The sequence below is a fragment of the Podarcis liolepis genome (genome assembly GCF_965112155.1).
Source record: "Podarcis liolepis genome assembly, chromosome: 10".
Lineage (NCBI taxonomy): Eukaryota > Metazoa > Chordata > Lepidosauria > Squamata > Lacertidae > Podarcis > Podarcis liolepis.
The window spans coordinates 57,744,740-57,762,839 of NC_139562.1; the positions used below are offsets into that span (position 1 = coordinate 57,744,740).

Below are 18,100 nucleotides of genomic sequence, written 5' to 3' on the forward strand. Positions count from 1 at the left end.
ATATAATTTTTCTGCAAATTATTTTGCCATAATTTTTCTCCTTTTATGTTTGCATTTCCATTAATCTGAGTTAATTGTTGGAAGAGTGTCTAAATAATTTATATACGCAAAAACTAAATAAAACTCATGATGTTGTGGCAACACATGCAGTGTTGGGTTAGGGCATCTAAGCAAAGAGGCCAAAATAACCACACTTTTACAGTACTTCCATAGCAGCAGAGTTGTGAGCGTGTTCTCTTGTTTGTTTGCATGTGGTGATGTTATGCTCAGAATACACTTTTCACAGAATTCACTGTTGTCTCCATCCAAATCACCTTGATCAGGCTGTGACCTAGTGGAGGACGTGCTCCTGGCTAATGGCTGCTTAATGCTCAAAATACTCTTTCCAAAACTGCTTTTTATATAGGGCAGGTGATGGGTGAAGAGACAGGGACCACAGCTATTTCCCCTGTCCTCTAGTTCCCAAAGGCATAGTGATTCTAAGCTGGAAATAAATGACCATGTGAGAAAGGTCTCAGCAGCATCTCCCAAACCATACTTCCTCCACTTAAAGCAGCTTGGTAAGGCCAGACAGCATCACCTTGCCAACAAAGGCCTGTATGGTTAAAGCTATGGTTTTCCCAGTAGTGATGTATGGAAGTGAGAGCTGGACCATAAAGAAGGCTGATTGCCGAAGAATTGATGCTTTTGATTTATGGTGCTGGAGGGAGACTCTTGAGAGTCCCATGGGCTGCAAGAAGATCGAACTGATCCATTCTGAAGGAAATCAGCCCTGATTGCTCACTGGAAGGACAGATCATGAAGCTGAGGCTCCAGTACTTTGGCCACCTCATGAGAAGAGAAGACTCCCTGGAAAAGACCCTGATGCTGGGAAAGATGGAGGGCACAAGGAGAAGGGGATGACAGAGGACAAGATGGTTGGACAGCGTTCTTGAAGCTACCAGCATGAGTTTGACCAAACTGCGGGAGGCAGTGGAAGACAGGAGTGCCTGGCGTGCTCTGGTCCATGGGGTCACGATGAGTCGGAAACAACTAAACAACAACAACAAGGCCATGTCTTACATTTGAAAAACAAGAATATTGCTGGAAATAATAATGGAAAGGCTGTTACACAGTGGTAGAGCAACTGTTTTGCATTCAAAAAGTCCCAGGTAGACCAATGATGTGACTTGATTTCCTGTGGAACACGTGTCATTTCAGCTTCAACCGTCATCAGTGGCCTGGATCTTTTCCTGTGTTCTGTGTTGAAGATGCCGTCCCAAAAGGCGCATATTTGCTAGACTTTGGCTATAGTTACAAGTTTAGAGCTCTGTCTATTATGAACATGAACATGAACTTGAACTAGTGCCTGGCATCTCAGGTGGTGCAAAGGGTCATTGTGGCTGGCTGTTAACCAGAAGGTTGGTGTTTCAAGCCCACCCAGGGATAGCTGTGGGCAGGATTCTTGCATCGCAGTGGGTTCAACTAGATGATCCTTCCAACTTAAAATTATTTGATTCTGTACACATCAGAAATATATGCTGCTTTCTCGCCATCCCAAGCCAGCTCCTTTTTGTGGGTATGCCATGTTCCCTGTCAGTGAAGAGCAAGTTGAAGAATGTCTGCCTCTCTTCTCCACCTCCCCATGGTTACTTTGAACAGCTATTCTGGAAAGTGACTGCACTAGCCCTTTAATAATGCATCCCTCGGGCTCCTTGGAATTCCTGCTTGCTTTTGCAATAGCAACAAAGCTGATTTAAAACCGGCTGGCATTCTGTTTATACCTCTCCAGGGGTTTGCTGAAAAAATAGGTCTGAGGCAGATGGAGAAGAATTCCTAGAGCTCTCAACTTGCCAACACTAATGAGCATGCTCAGAAGCAACAAGCTCTGGGAATGGCTAAAGAAGCTATGGGAATTGGAGAGGCTAATTAAATGTGACAGTTGGGAAAACAAGCTGCCAGGCATCTTGGCTTTCTGATCCTGTGTGACAAGGAAAGTGGGGAGTTGGTGGAGCCAAAGTCAACAAAGCAATTGGAAAACGTATCATCCAGGGAACACCTGACTCCAGTTTGAGCTAAGAGAAGATAGCACCTTTGGCCCTGTGCTGCCATGGCTTTTCAGTTGCTGAAGGAAAGGCTTTGAATCCCATCAGCCCTGACACAGCTGGAAGAACGGAAGTAAGAGCCAAACTCAGGGGAATGCTGAAGGTCTCAAGAAGCAGCAAAAGGCTTTGACTATGCAAGGACGTTTTTTGTGGGAGCTGTTCTTTGGACATACACAGTGTGACATAATCTAAATAATCCATCAGAGGTTGTTGGATTGATCCAACAGGGTATCCATCTTTGTCTCATATAATAAGGTACAGGGCCACATGCTATGTGGCAGGGGGTTAACCCTTTCTCCTGTGCCATATTTCAAAAGCAATCCACTCACCCTGGAGTTGCTATTTGTTGCATTAAGGCAATCGTGGCTGCTCCCATGACAGTTTTTTTTATTTAGAAAAATAGGAAATAATTACTACTATCAGCAGATCACCACCATCTAATCTAATTTGGCCTAAATCACCTGCTGCAATATGCACAAGTATTGGAGGCTGGTGAAGAAAGGAATCCGTAAATGAGGTGAGAAGTTGTAATTCCATTTATGTGCCCTATTTTCTTCCTATCTGGTAGAATAACTGAGCATCTTTGCCCATTCACCCTTCTTTCCAGGAAATACCACCTCGTGCACATTGGGAGAGTGAAGGCTAAGCTTTCCTAACAGTATAAATAGCATGTTCAGTTATTTGCTTTTAAAAGAAATTAGAGGCACAAGAGCCTATCGTGAATCTCTCAGCTTCGTGTCTCGTTTGTCATCCTGGTTTGTGTTTCAGGGCACTGTAGCTATTAATGGAGTGATGAAGGAAAGAAGATTTTTGGTGTTTCCAGCAAGGTTGGTAGGAATGAGTAAGCAGCTTCATTTCCTGCTGCCTTCCATGCAGTATTTTAAAGTGAATAGGTCTCTCATCTTCACATTCACTCCTGCCCTGCAGCTCAGCTAGAAATCCTCACTTAATCTGCACTTCGCCTAAGTCAGGGCAGGAGAATTTTTTGGCCCTCCCAGATGTTATTTGCCTACAACTGACATCATCACTGACCATTGTCCATGCTGACTGGGGCTGATAGAAGTTGTAAGGCCACAAGTTGTTCACAGGAAGACCCCTGCTATCTTCAGATGAAGATGAAAAATGGAGAACATCCTGAGTGCTATACGTGTGAAGATGGAAGTTATTTCTGCCCAGGGTTATAGTCTCTGCATGCCTGTGTATACAGAAACCAATCTGTAGAGTTTCACCATCCTTTAGCATGCCCAAGAATCAGGTCCCCAGATAGAGAGGTGAGGCTATGTAGACAGGAGAGGCTTGATTCTTGACTTGCAGTCTGGGACACTGCCAAACCCTGCTGATTCTCCTGGTTCCTAGGATCTCTATTATGTTAAAGGCAGAAGACTGCTCTCCGGCCTTGTTCCTGCAGTAGAGATTTCAAGTGCAGAGCATCTAGAGATGCACTGCATCCCTTATGACAGGGGTAGGCAGCCTAAGGCCCATGGGCCACAAGCGGCCCACGGGAGTCGTTTAACCGGCCCCCGAGCCGCCCCCAAAACGAGCTGCCTGCTTGGTGAGTCCCCGCACGCTGTGCTAAACCGGCACAGAGCGGGGACTCGCTTCCACGGTGCTGGAAATCGCATCTGTGCAGACGCCGGAAATCGCGGCCGCACACGCCCGATCCAGCCCATGGAGGGATCTCTGCTGGAGTGAACCAGCCCAGGCAAGGTAAACCTTGCCAACCCCCGCCTTATGAGACCTCAAGACGTTCATGTGTTCTTGCTTTGCATATTCTGCCAGTTATAAGGATGGGCCTTTTGGTAATTACAAATGTAAGCTACTGAGCAGACAGCTTCATACCACCTAACAGGGATACAAGATGACAAACTGACTAGCATCTTTATTTACTGCGTTCCTAAGAAAACATTGGACTTCACTTTAGTGGGCAGCTGCAGTGCTGCCTGAAAGGAATCTACTAAGCCAATTACAGTATTGTTTGCTTCAAGACACTTCAAACATGGATAATCAGCCACTATTCATCACTGTGCACCTGCTCAAAAAATAGTAACGGCAATACTAAAAGGAGCTGATGGGATGTGAAGCTGTTATCCTATTGTCCGTAATTTAAACTGACGTAAATGCAAGAATCTGGCCATACAAGGTGGGTCAGAGTAAGAATTAGATGTGTTGAATCCACTTGTTTAGTAGGGGAGAAACCCACCGCGCATGTGCGTAGTGCTGCTCTTCAATGCAAAGCCTCCTCTACCCTTAATTACTAGCAATAATGGGCGAATATATAACTATTTTACCATGTAAGGCTTATCACAAAGGCTCTCATGGTTACTGGAGTCAGCCATCACACTTCATACAAAACAAGCAGATGAAATGAGAAAGAAGAGATTGTGGTTCCAGCTGATACGATCTTTACAATATTTAAGCCTACATGAGATTTGGTTTATTTATTTTCTATAAGGGACTGCCAGATATAAACATTTTCAAGTTCAAGGTGGCTAATGGTATGAAAAGACAGACAAAGCAGTCAAAAATTAAAGCCAAACTGATGGGGGAAAACTAGACTGTGAAGGGGAGCAGTTTAGGATTTGTATTGGACACCTGCTTGCATTCAAAGCTTGCTCTCTCCCGGTGGCTTTCAAATCTGATCATAGACAGGTTCCCCAAATCAAAGAACTGGCTGAGCTTCTAGGAGAAACCATTTCCCAATCCCAGTTCTCACTTTCCCCCCTCCTCCATGTGATAATGGATCTGCGTATGCAGTTGCATAGAGAAATACGAACAGCCATGCATGAAGTAGAACTACTTAGGCAAGTACTTACCAGCTGGCATCTGCTACTGTTGGTAGTCTCTGAACAAAGGAAATGGGGCCTGTTTATTTTGACTGCACGCTTGCAGTCAGAATACAGTTAATTTTTTACCTTCTACAGCATTCTGGTTTTTATGTGCTTCAGAAATGTTGTTATTCTTTCCCCATGTGAGAAGCTTGATGATCATGGCATTCTGCCTTCTGGGCACTTATGCCTTCTGTAGCGTGGGGAAACCCTTCCACAACGGTGTGTAGAATCTTACTCCAGGGTCCTAAAGGAACTGTGTGTGTGTATGTTTCGCTTGCAGAAAAGGTTCAAGGCAGTTCTGAGCTTTAAAAGAATCTCAGAAGAGCTGCAAAACAACAAGAATCTTGAGGCATCTAACAAATCGTCGTATTTTTCACTCTATAAGACGCACCTGACCATAAGACGCACCTAGGTTTTGGAGGAGGAAAACAAGGGGGAAAAAATTCTGAATCTCAGAAGCCAGAACAACAAGAGGGATCGCTATTTTTGCTGCGCAGCGATCCCTCTTGCAGTTCTGGGTTCTGGGATAGCTGTGCAGCCTGCATTCGCTCCATAAGACGCACACACATTTCCCCTGACTTTTTAGGAGGGAAAAAGTGAGTCTTGTAGAGCAAAAAATACGGTAATTATACAGCATAAGCTTTTGTGGGCAAGTGGGCTTGACTGCTCAATGCCACCAGTTCATTACTGAGCTCAGTTCAAGATGCTGGTGCAAATAATAATAATAATAATAATAATAATAATTAATAATGTATTATTTGTACCCCACCCATCTGGCTGGGTTTCCCCACCACTCTGGGCGGCTTCCAACAAAGTCAAAAAATACACTAAAATGTCACACATTAAAAACTTCCCTGAACAATGCCCTGTACGACTTGGGACCAGGATATCTAAAATGCCACCTCATCTTTTGTATACCTGAGAGGCCCTCCGGCAGATACCATGTCATCAGGAGGTTCATTCCGTATGGTGTAGGAATCGTGCCTTTAATGTGACTGCACCTACCCTTAAAAACTCCATCCCATAATATATCACACAAATATCATCTCTGTTTTCTTTTCAGCAGCTGTTGAAGACCTTCTTATTTCAACAAGCCTTTTAAGTGGAGATATTTACCCCACCCTGTTCTGTATCTGTCCTGATCCGAAACTGGTTTTCTGTATATTTTTATGGCTATGTTTTTATTGTAATGGCTTCGGGATGTTTCATAAGCAACTGTTCCTAAGTAAAATAAATGAATAAAATTATTTATTAGCTTTTTAGGTACCACGAGACTTATTTTGTTATGGGTGGGGGGTTTTTTGGGAGGGGGTGCTGTGGGAGACTGACACAGCTACCCCTCTGGAGATCAGAAGAGCAGCAATATTTGTCCAGGAAAATAAGCAACACTTCTGAAATACACAGGGCATCATTTTTTGTCAAGTTTCTGTCTATAAGAATAATTCAGCAATGGAATAAGCTGCCTGCGGTATTATGGAACGGTCTTCTTCTAGAGACTTTGCCTGCATGCAGTGATCTGCTTTTAGCCAGAAGGCACTATGTTTCTCTGGTCTGAGTCTGCCTGCTGTAACTTAATGATTCTTATTCTTTCCTTGTAGGCGCTCACTTTATCCTTAAGCCTTTGTTTTGCTCTTTGCTTATAGATGTCGGTTTTACCTTTAAACCTTTGTTTTATATGCTGGCTATCTTGCAGATGTTCAAACGAGACCAGATTCAAAACTGAAGAGACATATTGGGCATATAACTTCTGCCCTACACCATACTCTTGGACGGCGCTCGTGGGACTTATTTTATACCTGGTTTTCTTTGCACCAGGTAAACAGATTTGGCATGTTTAGTTTTCATGTGAAATAAATTGGACCTGTGGAGCTGTTATATTCCAGGAAAAGTTCTAGGACTGATAAAAGTCTTAGACATATTTGTGTGCCTGCCTCACTTCGAGGAGAAAATGATGAGCGAATGCCTTTATTTGAACACACTGTCTCCTTGGCCACCGGATTGAAAACCTCTGTTCTCTGACAAGAGTGGGCAGGGAGATATTGCTTTCAAATAACTGGTATAACCCAGTTCACTCACTCATTACCCTCCCCCCCCCCGAGAAAGACGTCCGTGTGAGAGCCTCAGGCTCATATTGGATCAAGAACTCTCCTGGAATGTAACAACTCAACAGATTGACCTTTGCAATAATGATTAATATCATCTTGCTACTCGGCCTTTGTTTTACTATACCTTTTTAATTTTTCATATTTTCCCCCCCAGTGTTACAGGAATTTCTCCCCCTTTTCCAGTTCCCTTAATGTTGCTGTTCACTTCCTTGATTTTAAATTTAAATGAAAAATCAAAGGAGGGGGATTAAGGCTACATTCTCCTGCCATTTCTGCATATTGTTAACACATTCCATACCTCATTCCTTTACTTAAAATAATCCCCCAAAAGCCCATGTATCTCTTTGCTTTTCTTGGTGCCCTTGCCAGTTTCAATATCCTTCGTATATTCATCTTGCTAAAACTATCAGCTCCATGTGCCGAGTGTCAGTGTGTTGAAGAGTTAGTCCTTTTAGCATTGTAGGAACAAGCATTTAACTACAGTGGTACCTTGGTTTACGAACTTAATCCGTTCCGGAATTCCGTTCTTAAACCAAGGTGTGCTTTCCCATAGCAGCAGGGGACTCAATTTACAAATGGAACACACTCAGCAGGAAGCGGAACATGTTCTGCTTCCAAGGCAAAGTTCACAAACCAAAACACCTACGTCTGGGTTTGAAGTGTTCTTAATCCAAGTTGTTCATAAACTAAGCTATTCTTAAACCAAGGTACCACTGTACTTAAGTAATTCTATTCAAATGACAATTTTCTGAACTACAGAAATATGTACGATAAAGAGTCATCTTTCTAAGCCACAGGAATACATACAATAATGGTTGGAATACCTCCATCTATGCATCTATAAAAACAGGTTGACTTCTGCCTTCCTGTTCCCAAAAGTATCCCTTCATCAGATCCACAGTTAGGTACAATATTCTTCAATCTCCATTTCCTTCTGTCACTCCCAACAGACACTAGTGTGTACTGAATAATACCTCCCCCCCCCCCAATATAAGATTTAGATCTCTGAGTAACTTAATTTTTCCTCATATGGCGGCTTTCTACTGAAGTAAAATATTACTGTTCCAACATTCTGTTTGTACCACATCCCATTTTTGAAGATCCTTTAGTATTTGATGTGAATGTTTATTAAAATTAATTTTGTGGCATGTTTCTTTTAAAAGGAATGGGACCAATGCCATGGACAGTAAATTCTGAAATATACCCCCTTTGGGCTAGAAGTACAGGAAATGCCTGTTCTTCCGGCGTGAACTGGATTTTCAACGTCCTAGTGTCACTTACATTTCTGCACACAGCTGAATATCTGACGTACTATGGTAAGAAGTGTGTTCTGTCTTAAATAGTACCAAGATCATTACGTTTAAGATCCTTGGAATTTTAGCTTTTCATCAGCTAAGGTCTCGATGGGCAGTTTAGCTTTCCTTTTTAAAGGCCTCTAGAAAATTGGTGTATATATTCTCTTTTCAAGACTTTGTGTTGCTGAGTTCTGTTTCTAAACAGCGCTCCCAAAGCTGTATTAGTGCTTTCAGTGGTTTGTGAGTAGTTACACTTCCAAGTAGTAGACGTTTTACATTTTTTAATCATTTGGCTTTAAGAACAGGGTGTGTTGCCAAGCCACCCATCACTGAGTCATCCTGGGCCAGTTTCAGGGTTGAGAGGCCCTTGGCCACATGCTCTCTGTTGGTTCCTCAACAGTTGTGCTTGTACCCATAAATTCTAGCTCTCCCAAAATGTAATGCTTGGCTGTGTGACATTGTGGTGACAAAAACCCATGTTGGCATGGAACAGTGGAAAGTCTGGGACATTGCACTTTAGGAAAACAAAGGTGGCATCCAGGGCCTGGTGTGGAGGCTCAGCAGTTACCATTGACAGGGCAGCCTTGCCAGCTTCACCATGATGCCAGGACGTGTCTGGGGACACATTCCTGAGTCCTTCAAGTCATGCTGCTTGTAATCTAGCTGAAAAAGGTAAAGGGACCCCTGACCATTAGGTTGTGACCAACTCTGGGGTTGCAGCGCTCATCTCGCTTTATTGTCCAAGGATGCTGGCATACAGCTTCTGGGTCATGTGGCCAGCATGACTAAGCTGCTTCTGGAAAACCAGAGCAGTGCACGGAAACGCCGTTTACCTTCCCGCCGGAGAGGTACCTATTTATCTACTTGCACTTTGACGTGCTTTTGAACTGCTAGGTTGGCAGGAGCAGGGACCGAGCAATGGCAGCTCACCCCGTTGCGGGGATTCGAACCACCAACCTTCCGATTGGCAAGTCCTAGGCTCTGTGGTTTAACCCACAGCGCCACCCACATCCCATAATCTAGCTGATAGCCTTGCCCTTTTCCCAAAAACCCATATTACTGAGTTCCTCCAGTCTCTCTCTGTGGTAACTTGCATTCTTTAGCAAGTCTCTTTACTAAAGAAATTTTAAATGGGACGCCATCATGGTTTTGCAAAAATTAAATATTTGGAATCTTGACCAATATAATTATTTGAATGCATATTAAAATAATTATTTGTTTCTGAAACCTTCATTTTAACTTTGCTAAGATATACAGTAGATCTTTTATTGTTGTGACCTTGTATTTTGTTTTAGAGGAAAACTTTCTATTAACTCTGTTTCTGGGGGGGTTGTTTGTTTGTTTGTTTGTATTGCAGGAGCATTCTTCCTTTATGCAGGATTTGCTTTTGTGGGACTCATTTTCCTCTACGGCTGCCTTCCTGAGACGAAAGGGAAGAAACTGGAGGAAATTGAATGCTTATTTGAGAACTCACTGTGTACATGTGGCATTTCAGATTCAGATGACGGGAGGTATATTGAATATATCCGGGTGAAGGGAAGTAATTACCATCTTTCTGACAATGATGCTTCTGATGTGGAATGATTTTCAGCTGCTGGTGTATTTAATCAAGCCGGGGTGGTGTTGTTTTTGGCAGGGGGTGGTGGTGAAGGAGCTGTTCTTGATGACCTCACTGCCCTGCTTCTGGTCTGGTTCTCCTTTCTACTGTCTTATCCAGCTTCACTTTCCTGTTCCAAACCATGTCATTTGAGACGAATACAGCAAAACAGGACACTGATCTTTCAATTAGTCAAAAAGGGACAATTGTGAGGGGGAGGGAATTATTCTGGGAGGATACAAACATTCCAGGTGGGTGTATGTCTGAGGTCTTAGAAATGACGATACCAAACTCAATTGAGGATATACCATGCATTTTTGTCCCACTTGAAAAAAGTGAAAAAGAACAGCTAGTCAGAAACCAAATGAATCATTAAAGTACGGTTACCTGGCAACCGAGGGTTGATACAAAAGTGCTCAGCCTCTTACAAAACAAGCGGGAGAGAGAGAGAGAAATCGGCTGCCTGCTGTGGAAATTGTAATTTAATATTATTACTTCTTTCAAAAGTAGATTCATTTGTATGCAAGGAGAAGGCAGGGTGTTGCAGCCCTTTGGGTTGCTTCCTTCCTTCCTTCCTTTGGGCATGCCTATCTTTGTAATAACTTGCCACTGTTTTACGACCATTGCTCTGCACAAGGGACCCCCGAGAACAGCCACAGGGCAGGTCTGCAGAAAATTTTGGCACTGGTTTTTAGCATTCTCTCTTGGGTAGTGTTGTGGGTGGTTGCTTGAAACACAACTGCACGCGAGCAATTCTGGGTATCAGTCTGTTTTGTTCAACAGCAGATCCATGCACATTGCTTCCTTGAACCTGGTAAAATTTGACAAAAGCTGATCCCTTCATGAAGCCACTTCTCCTTTATGAAGCTATGGGTGAGCTAGAACTTCTACCATAAAAAGGGTGAGGGGGCAGATACACAGAGCTTCCTAACGCCCATTTATTTCCCCTTATTCTGCCCTCCCCAAAGAATGGAAAGCACCATTGGAGCAACTAATGTTCATCTCTATTCCTCTCCAAAAGATCAAAGAAACAGGCGGGACCTGTGCGCAGGAAACTTTCCATTAACTTGGTTGAGCACCTTTTCTTGAATGAAACTTGCTCATGGTTAAACACTGCAGAAGACTCTTGGCCATTGAGGAAAGCATGGTTGGTAATATAGTTCTGGATTAAATACTGTGTGGAACCTTCACTTCCAGCTAAACACAGAAAAGTAAAAACGAAAGGGCTGTAGTACAGAACACTCTGAAGCCTACATCAGGTGTGGGGGTCCTGTGCCCCTTAGGATGCTGTTGAACCTAAATTCCCATCAGCTCCAGCCAGTGTGGCCAGTGGTCAGAAATGGTGGTAGTTGGTAGTTATAGTGCCAACAACTCCTGGAAGGCCACAAAGTTCTCCTACCCCCTCCTGCATATAATTGTATACCTAAGGAAAAGGTGGTTCTGCAGAAGAACTAGAAGTTAAAAGCACATGTCTAGGTTAGCAACTAAGGGACACGGGTGGCGCTGTGGGTTAAACCACAGAGCCTAGGGCTTGCCGATCAGAAGGTCGGCGGTTTGAATCCCCGCGACGGGGTGAGCTCCCGTTGCTTTGTCCCTGCTCCTGCCAACCTAGTAGTTCGAAAGCATGTCAAAGTGCAAGTAGATAAATAGGTACCACTCCAGCGGGAAGGTAAACGGCGTTTCCGTGCGCTGCTCTGGTTCTCCAGAAGCAGCTTAGCCATGCTGGCCACATGACCCAGAAGCTGTATGCCGGCTCCCTCGGCCAATAAAGCGAGATGAGCGCTGCAACTCCAGAGTCGGCCACTCCTGCACCTAATGGTCAGGGGTCCCTTTACCTTTACCTAGGTTAGTAACTGCACTAATCAAAGAGTTAGTGCTGCCATCAAATTTCTGCTATATTGACTGGGTGTCTCCTGTTATTCCCCCTGCCCCTTCTGATTCTGCTTCCCTTGAATAGCATTTGGCTCAAGAGACTTTGGGGATTTTAAAAAAAAACCAGTTAAGGGGATAATATTATAGACCCCGATCTGTAGTTTATAGCCTCTTCCAAATTGCATTTAAGGCATATGCATCCTCCTTTGTGACTGGGAGAAAGGAAATAAGACTTTTCTTCAGCAAAGGATGCCTTTAAAAGGCAAATTAATCATTCATTTTTAAGTGCTGCTTGTAAAACCCACATTTGAAAAGCTGTTTGGGAGGTTTGGCATGAGAGTGACCCCAAAGAGGACTTACATTCCCACTGGCTCTTTCTGCTAAACATCCATGTGCCCTTTTAACCTTTTGAAGTTTCAGGCAGGGAACTGATGGAAAGGAAGCGCTGTCTTTCTCAAGGCTCTGATGTGTAGAGCTTCACCTTTTCAAGCTAGCTGCTCTCTTTCCAGAACAATTCCACATTTTCCACAGCCACCGTTCAACTTTGAAATGTATGGTTCCATCAAACGAACAGTGTTGCCTTAAAATGGGTTTAAGCTGCATCTGCCTTTTAAAAATGGGCAAATACACCAAACCGGTCTGCTTTTATGATGAAACTGGTTTCTGCCTGCCCCTTAAACATTCTCTTGGAATTGGTTGCAATGACCAATAAAGTCCAGTGATAATGAAGTCTGTGCCAAAATGCTGCCTTTAATAGGGCCAGTCCTTAAATATGCCTTCACTGGTTTTCCTGCCTCTAAAGCCTTAATTGAGGGGAAATGTGTGAAAGGTATGCCCAGGAGGAGATTTCAAACTGATCTCAGAAATTTGCAGGGTTGGGACTTAAAGCCACATAGGATATGGGTGTTTAATTGGTGATCTATTCGTCTTCTGTGGCTCTGCTTATCTGCTTTGGGACAATAAAAATTGTTCCTTGCTCTCCCAATCAGATCAAAAGACGATTGCTCCAGACAGAACCTTGTCACAAGCCCATGTGTTGAGCATTGCAAATAGTGTTCCCATTTATATTAACTTTCTTATTTTTCCAGACTGCGCTGACGTCTTTATCAACGGAAAAGCATTAGCCAGCATTTTGGTTCTTTGACATTCTCTCAAATGATGTTCAGCCATCCGCCATCCTCATCTCTTTTTCTGAAACATATTTTATCTTCTTAGGGAGTATATTTTTTTAAAGCCAGGCCTGACATTTTCCCCCTCTCTCTACCTGTTAGAGGCCGAAAGCAGTATATTTGAGCTCACTAACAAGAGCACAAAATCCACAGCCACCTTTCCCCCATTGCTTTATTTTCCCTTCTGAACACGCTGGCATAAGTCTTCCTTTTGATGTTGCTTTATGCTGTAATAATGCCTTAGTCACAGTACCAAGAATTACTTATAATAACAATGAATTGAATGTTACTTGAAAAAGTCCTACAAAATTGGGGTTTTTATTTTTGGAATCTGTGAATGTTTATAATCAAAGAGTAAAGGGGAAATGTTTCTATTTTACAGCATATTTTTGTTTATATTTTACATCTTAACTTTGTCAGAAAAGCCTAGTTTTAATATTCGAGATACAGCTATTTAATTACAATAGATGATATGTAGTTTAGCCCTACTCAAGAGTAGGCCCATTGAGATCGTTGGACGTCACTTAAGTATGACTAATCTTGAATGTTCTCCAATGTAGCAGGTCCATCTCTTCTACTAGGACTTTTATTTGTAACAGAACACAGACAGCATACCTAAGCACAACACTTTTATTCAAACGTTCTAATGCCCACATGTTTCTCTAGGTCTGTTCGATTCAGATCTATTGTGCTTCAGGTCAGTTAGTAGTTTCAGATATGGTGTATTTGAGAAATCTTAAAATACCTCTTCTAAGAACTCATCCTAGCTTAGCAAAAGCAATCTGCAGTTGGACGGAGGCTTCCAATCCGAGGATCAGGTCCTTTGGGCACAAAAATTTGCAGTGCAGGATTGGAGTGGTGGCATCTGTCTACACCTAGGGTTGTGTGTGGAATGGACCATACCAGTTTGGGTCCAAGGGAGCACATTTGATAGGGCAGGTGATTGGTACTATCAGAGCTCAATATGCTCACCATCTTATGGCTCTAATTACCTGCTTTGGGACAATAACACTTATTTGTTGCTTGTCTGATTGAATCAGAAGGTGATTGCTCTAAATAGATGTTTGTCACAAACCATGCAGCCCGCTCTGGGATGATCTAAAATAGCACATTGTTGTTACAAACACATCTTTGGAAAATAATGATAATTCAGGATTGTTGGTTAATTCTGTCTCTCCCTCTCCCGCCCTGGTTTATCCATATCTTCTATTTTGTTCAACATTCAGGTAGATTTTGATTTGTCTCATAGTATGATAGAATGGTATAGAAGGGACCACGTGGGTCATCTAGTCCAACCCCCCTGCAATACACAAATATTTTACCCAACATGGGGCTCAAACCCACGACCTGAGATTAAGAGTCCCATGCCCTACTGATTTAGCTAAGTAGAAAATATTCATTTATTTTCTGTTATACATTCTCTCCCCCCCCCCTTAAGTTATTAAGCATGAGTAAATAGGGTGAGTTCTTAGGAACTTAATAAAAACAAGTAGCCTTGCTTGTTATATGCGCACCAGACTTAATTTCCATAACTTTTATTGTCCTGTGAATTATAGTGAAAGCACTGTTACAAGCAAAATGAGAGCAGGAGATCATGTAGAATTTATTTTGAAGGAAGCTCACATTAGGAATGGGAAGTCAATATGTTTTTAAGGTCTAAGACCACTGAGGGAAACGCCAAGGAAACAGGTTATGATTGATACCCACCATTAGTAACGATGAGGTGTTGTCGTTGAGAATTCTATAAAGATTAAAGAACATTAAGCGGGTTTGGAATGTATTCAGTAAATATACCAAAATAGTAGTAGACTCTGTCCCATTCAGCATAGAAGGCTTTGTACAAGAATGCATTCCATCTCAGACATAGAGCAGCTCGCCTATATAGGACAAAAAAGAGGGATCTCAAAGCAGGCATTGGGAAAGAGTTGCCAACTTAGTGCAAGTAGGTGCCAGTTCATCCTCCAGTACATCCTTTGGTGACCTCAGAAATCCACAAGACACCAGAAACTGTTGGCTGTTTTTGCTCTGTTCCTGTTTGCACTGGCTCGGCCCTTCCTATATTGAACATGCCCCTTTAAACATGGTCCTGTAAACATTCCCACGTTTCATTGGATGCCAGGACAACCCACTCTCCCATCTGTTCAGAACAGAAATGGTGTACAAATTCTTTGCGAGTGAGGGCAGTAGTAGCTGATGCAGATCCCCTTTTCACCATTGAATGCCCTTACCATTTTCTGGTCCCACGTCTCAGAGATGTGGCATCCATTATGCCATGTCCCCACGGTAGCCTTTTGTGCCTGCTGCCCATGGCACCTTCTCAAAACTCCAAGAATGCCCAGTGGCCCTGAAAGCTTGGTGGCTCCTGGTTGAGAAATTTACAGACTGCATATAAGCATATAGCCAACATACATGCCAAGCATTGTGCACCAAGAAGAACTGTGTTGGCTTAAACTAGGGGTGGCATCACATTTCAGAATTGGATGGATTCAGAAGAGAGTGCCCATTTAAAAATAAATAAAGGAGCACCATTAATTACAGCGGAAGCCCATATTTGGCCTGATGGTTGTTTGGACTCCAGCTTCCAATTTCCCTCTGCCCTTTCTGAAATTTACCTACTGGGAGATCGTTTCAAGGCATGTCAAAGGGCCAGCTTTAACTTCCCAGTGTCTCTAAGCAACATAATGTACCTAATAAGCATGCTTCTGGATCCGTTGCTTCTGGATCTGTGAGTTTTTATTTTGACGTCTTCTCAGCTCACTCAATTCAGATTGGAGGAATTAAAATTAATTCTCAGCGGCAGTAGAAGGGGGGTGAAGAGTGTCCATTGTGTCACCAGTAATCATGGGGACCTAAAAGCTGAACTGTCCACCAACCCCAGCTTGGACTTCGAAAGGCTAGACTTGATTTTGAGCTAGGTCCAGGGCGACAAGGTAGGTTCACCCAGTACTAGCTCAAAACGAGTGATTCAGAAGTTACTGCAACTTTGGTTGCATTCTATAGATATGAGCCCATGGATGTTTTTGTACATCTTCCGTTTCACTTGATGGCCCTTCATAGGAGAAGCTCCCAGTGGACTGTGCCCGTGGTTATCGCTAAATGTAAAATCTGTTTCCCGGTAGTCCTTAAAACTTCTAGAAACGTGAGAGAAGCTGCAATGAAATCAGTATTTGAAAAATTAATGTGAAGATAAATTATCTGAGTAGCACTTTAATCAATTGATTTGTGCGTTTTTCTTTCTTTTGCCTCTTTTCTGGATGTGCATCAGGCCAGAAGCAGTGAGGCTACAATATGTGTTTTATGGGGTTTTTTAATTATTAAAACGTGTGTTATTGCGGGTAACTTTGACAGCTTAAATGTAGCTACTGATGACAAAATAATCCTGAATTATTCTTTGGATTTAAACAAGTCACTTTTTTTTCTTGCAAAATTGTTGTTTTCTATAAATAGCCTTGTGTACAGCTACCATTTGGTGTAACCTAGAATGGTTTCAGTTGAAATAATGTTTTCAAGGTAAGAAGTCAGCAAAGTATATTCTTCTCGGTAAAAATGGCTCCAGTACTGGAGAGTAAATTATTTAAAGGTAATTACATAGATTTAAAAATAAGAAAAATATTGGGGAGTTATTTATTTTGTGTATTTTCATATAGAGAAAGGTTTTTAATGTGCCAATAATAATCACTGTGGTGTTTTGTAACAAAGTGCTAATGTTGTTCCAAGTACTGTATATGAAAATATTTTAGCCAACAGATTTGTTATTACAATATGAAAACATATTTCCTAATCTGACTTGCATCTCTTGAAATCAAAGCAGTTAAAATTAGTGTAAGAAACTAGTTTCTATAAATTTTTGTATGTAATAAATATAAACTATATTACATTCAGGAACTGGGCATGTGTAACTATAAAGCTTTACATATAAATATATAATGTTGGAGTACATATATTCTTTGGGTCTTTTCCAAATGGATGTTGACATTTTATTTTATTTTATGTAACATACCAAAGAAGGGAAGTAGATGTTTTCTACTTCAAGGGTCACATGGATTGATATAAAAGAGAAAAAAATCTGTATTAGAGCCTCTGTCCTGGAACATGTTTAAGTACATGATTGGTACTGGACTGTATTGTTTTATGTTTGTTTTTTAAAGTTCCCGGCACTTAGAAAGCTAGATGTCGGGGATTTTCTTTTTATGGAAGAAAATTTAGTTATACATTTGTCTCACCTCTCCTGCTGCAGAATATTCAGTCATATTTCTCCCATATCTCTCCACCGATCCGCCGCCCAAGTCTGAAGTGGCGTCCAAAAGCAGTTATGCCTCAACACAAGCATTTGTTTCCACATGCAGGTGATTTTTAGGCAAACACCTCGCCGTGTGAAATTTGGGTGGTGAAATAACACGTGAGGAATTCTGCCTGTCACATCAGAAAGGCATGTATTGAATCAGTCATCGTCCCCTCCCTCCACATTCAACATAATGCCGTTTTGTCGCTCAACCAACCAAGCCTATAATGTATAAAAAGTGGTGTAAATTTTATGACAATGTAGTGCTACACAGCTGAATGTTTTTATGTTCAAATTACCCTCCTGAAAGTTCAGTGTCTCTCTACATAAGAATAAATATCTTTATTAAAGAATTGTCTGACAATTGTAAATGAACAAAAAATAAAGGTGAGGCACTTGATTACAAAACCTTTCTTGGGGTTTTATTTGTACTTGACAGAGTTTGAAAGAACACAGTCAAGAAACTGCTGTGAGAGAACCTAATAAGGAATTGTGTGAATATATTTTGCAAAATGACACCTACCTCTCCTAAGTGGTAGTAAAATTCATAGGAGGCTAAACTCCTGAAGTCTTGCTGAATGATGCTGCATAAAAGTTCTAATTCCAATATGATGTCAGCCAGTCTCAGATTTTGCCTTCATTCAGCAAGCTTTAAACAGTCATACCCAGGAAAATGGGGCTATGGACTCCTTGAGTTGTAAACACCCTTAACTTTAGAGCCCAAGGTAACTTAGCTATGGTCTGAAACTAACTTTTTCTCTGCTCCAAAACAACCCCGAAAAAGAGACCCCTTTTCATGTGAAAGGTCACTTTTGAAGCACTTTTTGATTTTATGGCAATTAAACTGATAAATGTCAAGACACGTCAT

The 18,100-nt window shown here is 42.0% G+C and overlaps 1 protein-coding gene across 2 annotated transcripts in view; it reads left to right on the top strand.

Moving 5' to 3' along the window:
* SLC2A13 (solute carrier family 2 member 13) overlaps positions 1-17,640 on the top strand; it is a 105,878-nt gene extending 88,238 nt beyond the window's left edge. The window contains exons 8-11 of one of the 2 annotated variants that reach the window (XM_083463531.1): positions 6,606-6,727; positions 8,181-8,333; positions 9,670-9,823; positions 12,870-17,640. In XM_083463531.1, the coding sequence (XP_083319657.1) occupies positions 6,606-6,727; positions 8,181-8,333; positions 9,670-9,823; positions 12,870-12,879 (439 nt within the window). In that variant the 3' untranslated portion in view covers positions 12,880-17,640. Of the gene's footprint in view, positions 1-6,605; positions 6,728-8,180; positions 8,334-9,669 lie in introns of both variants that reach the window. The other variant, XM_083463530.1, reaches the window with a different exon arrangement.
* Positions 17,641-18,100: the final 460 nt, after the last annotated feature.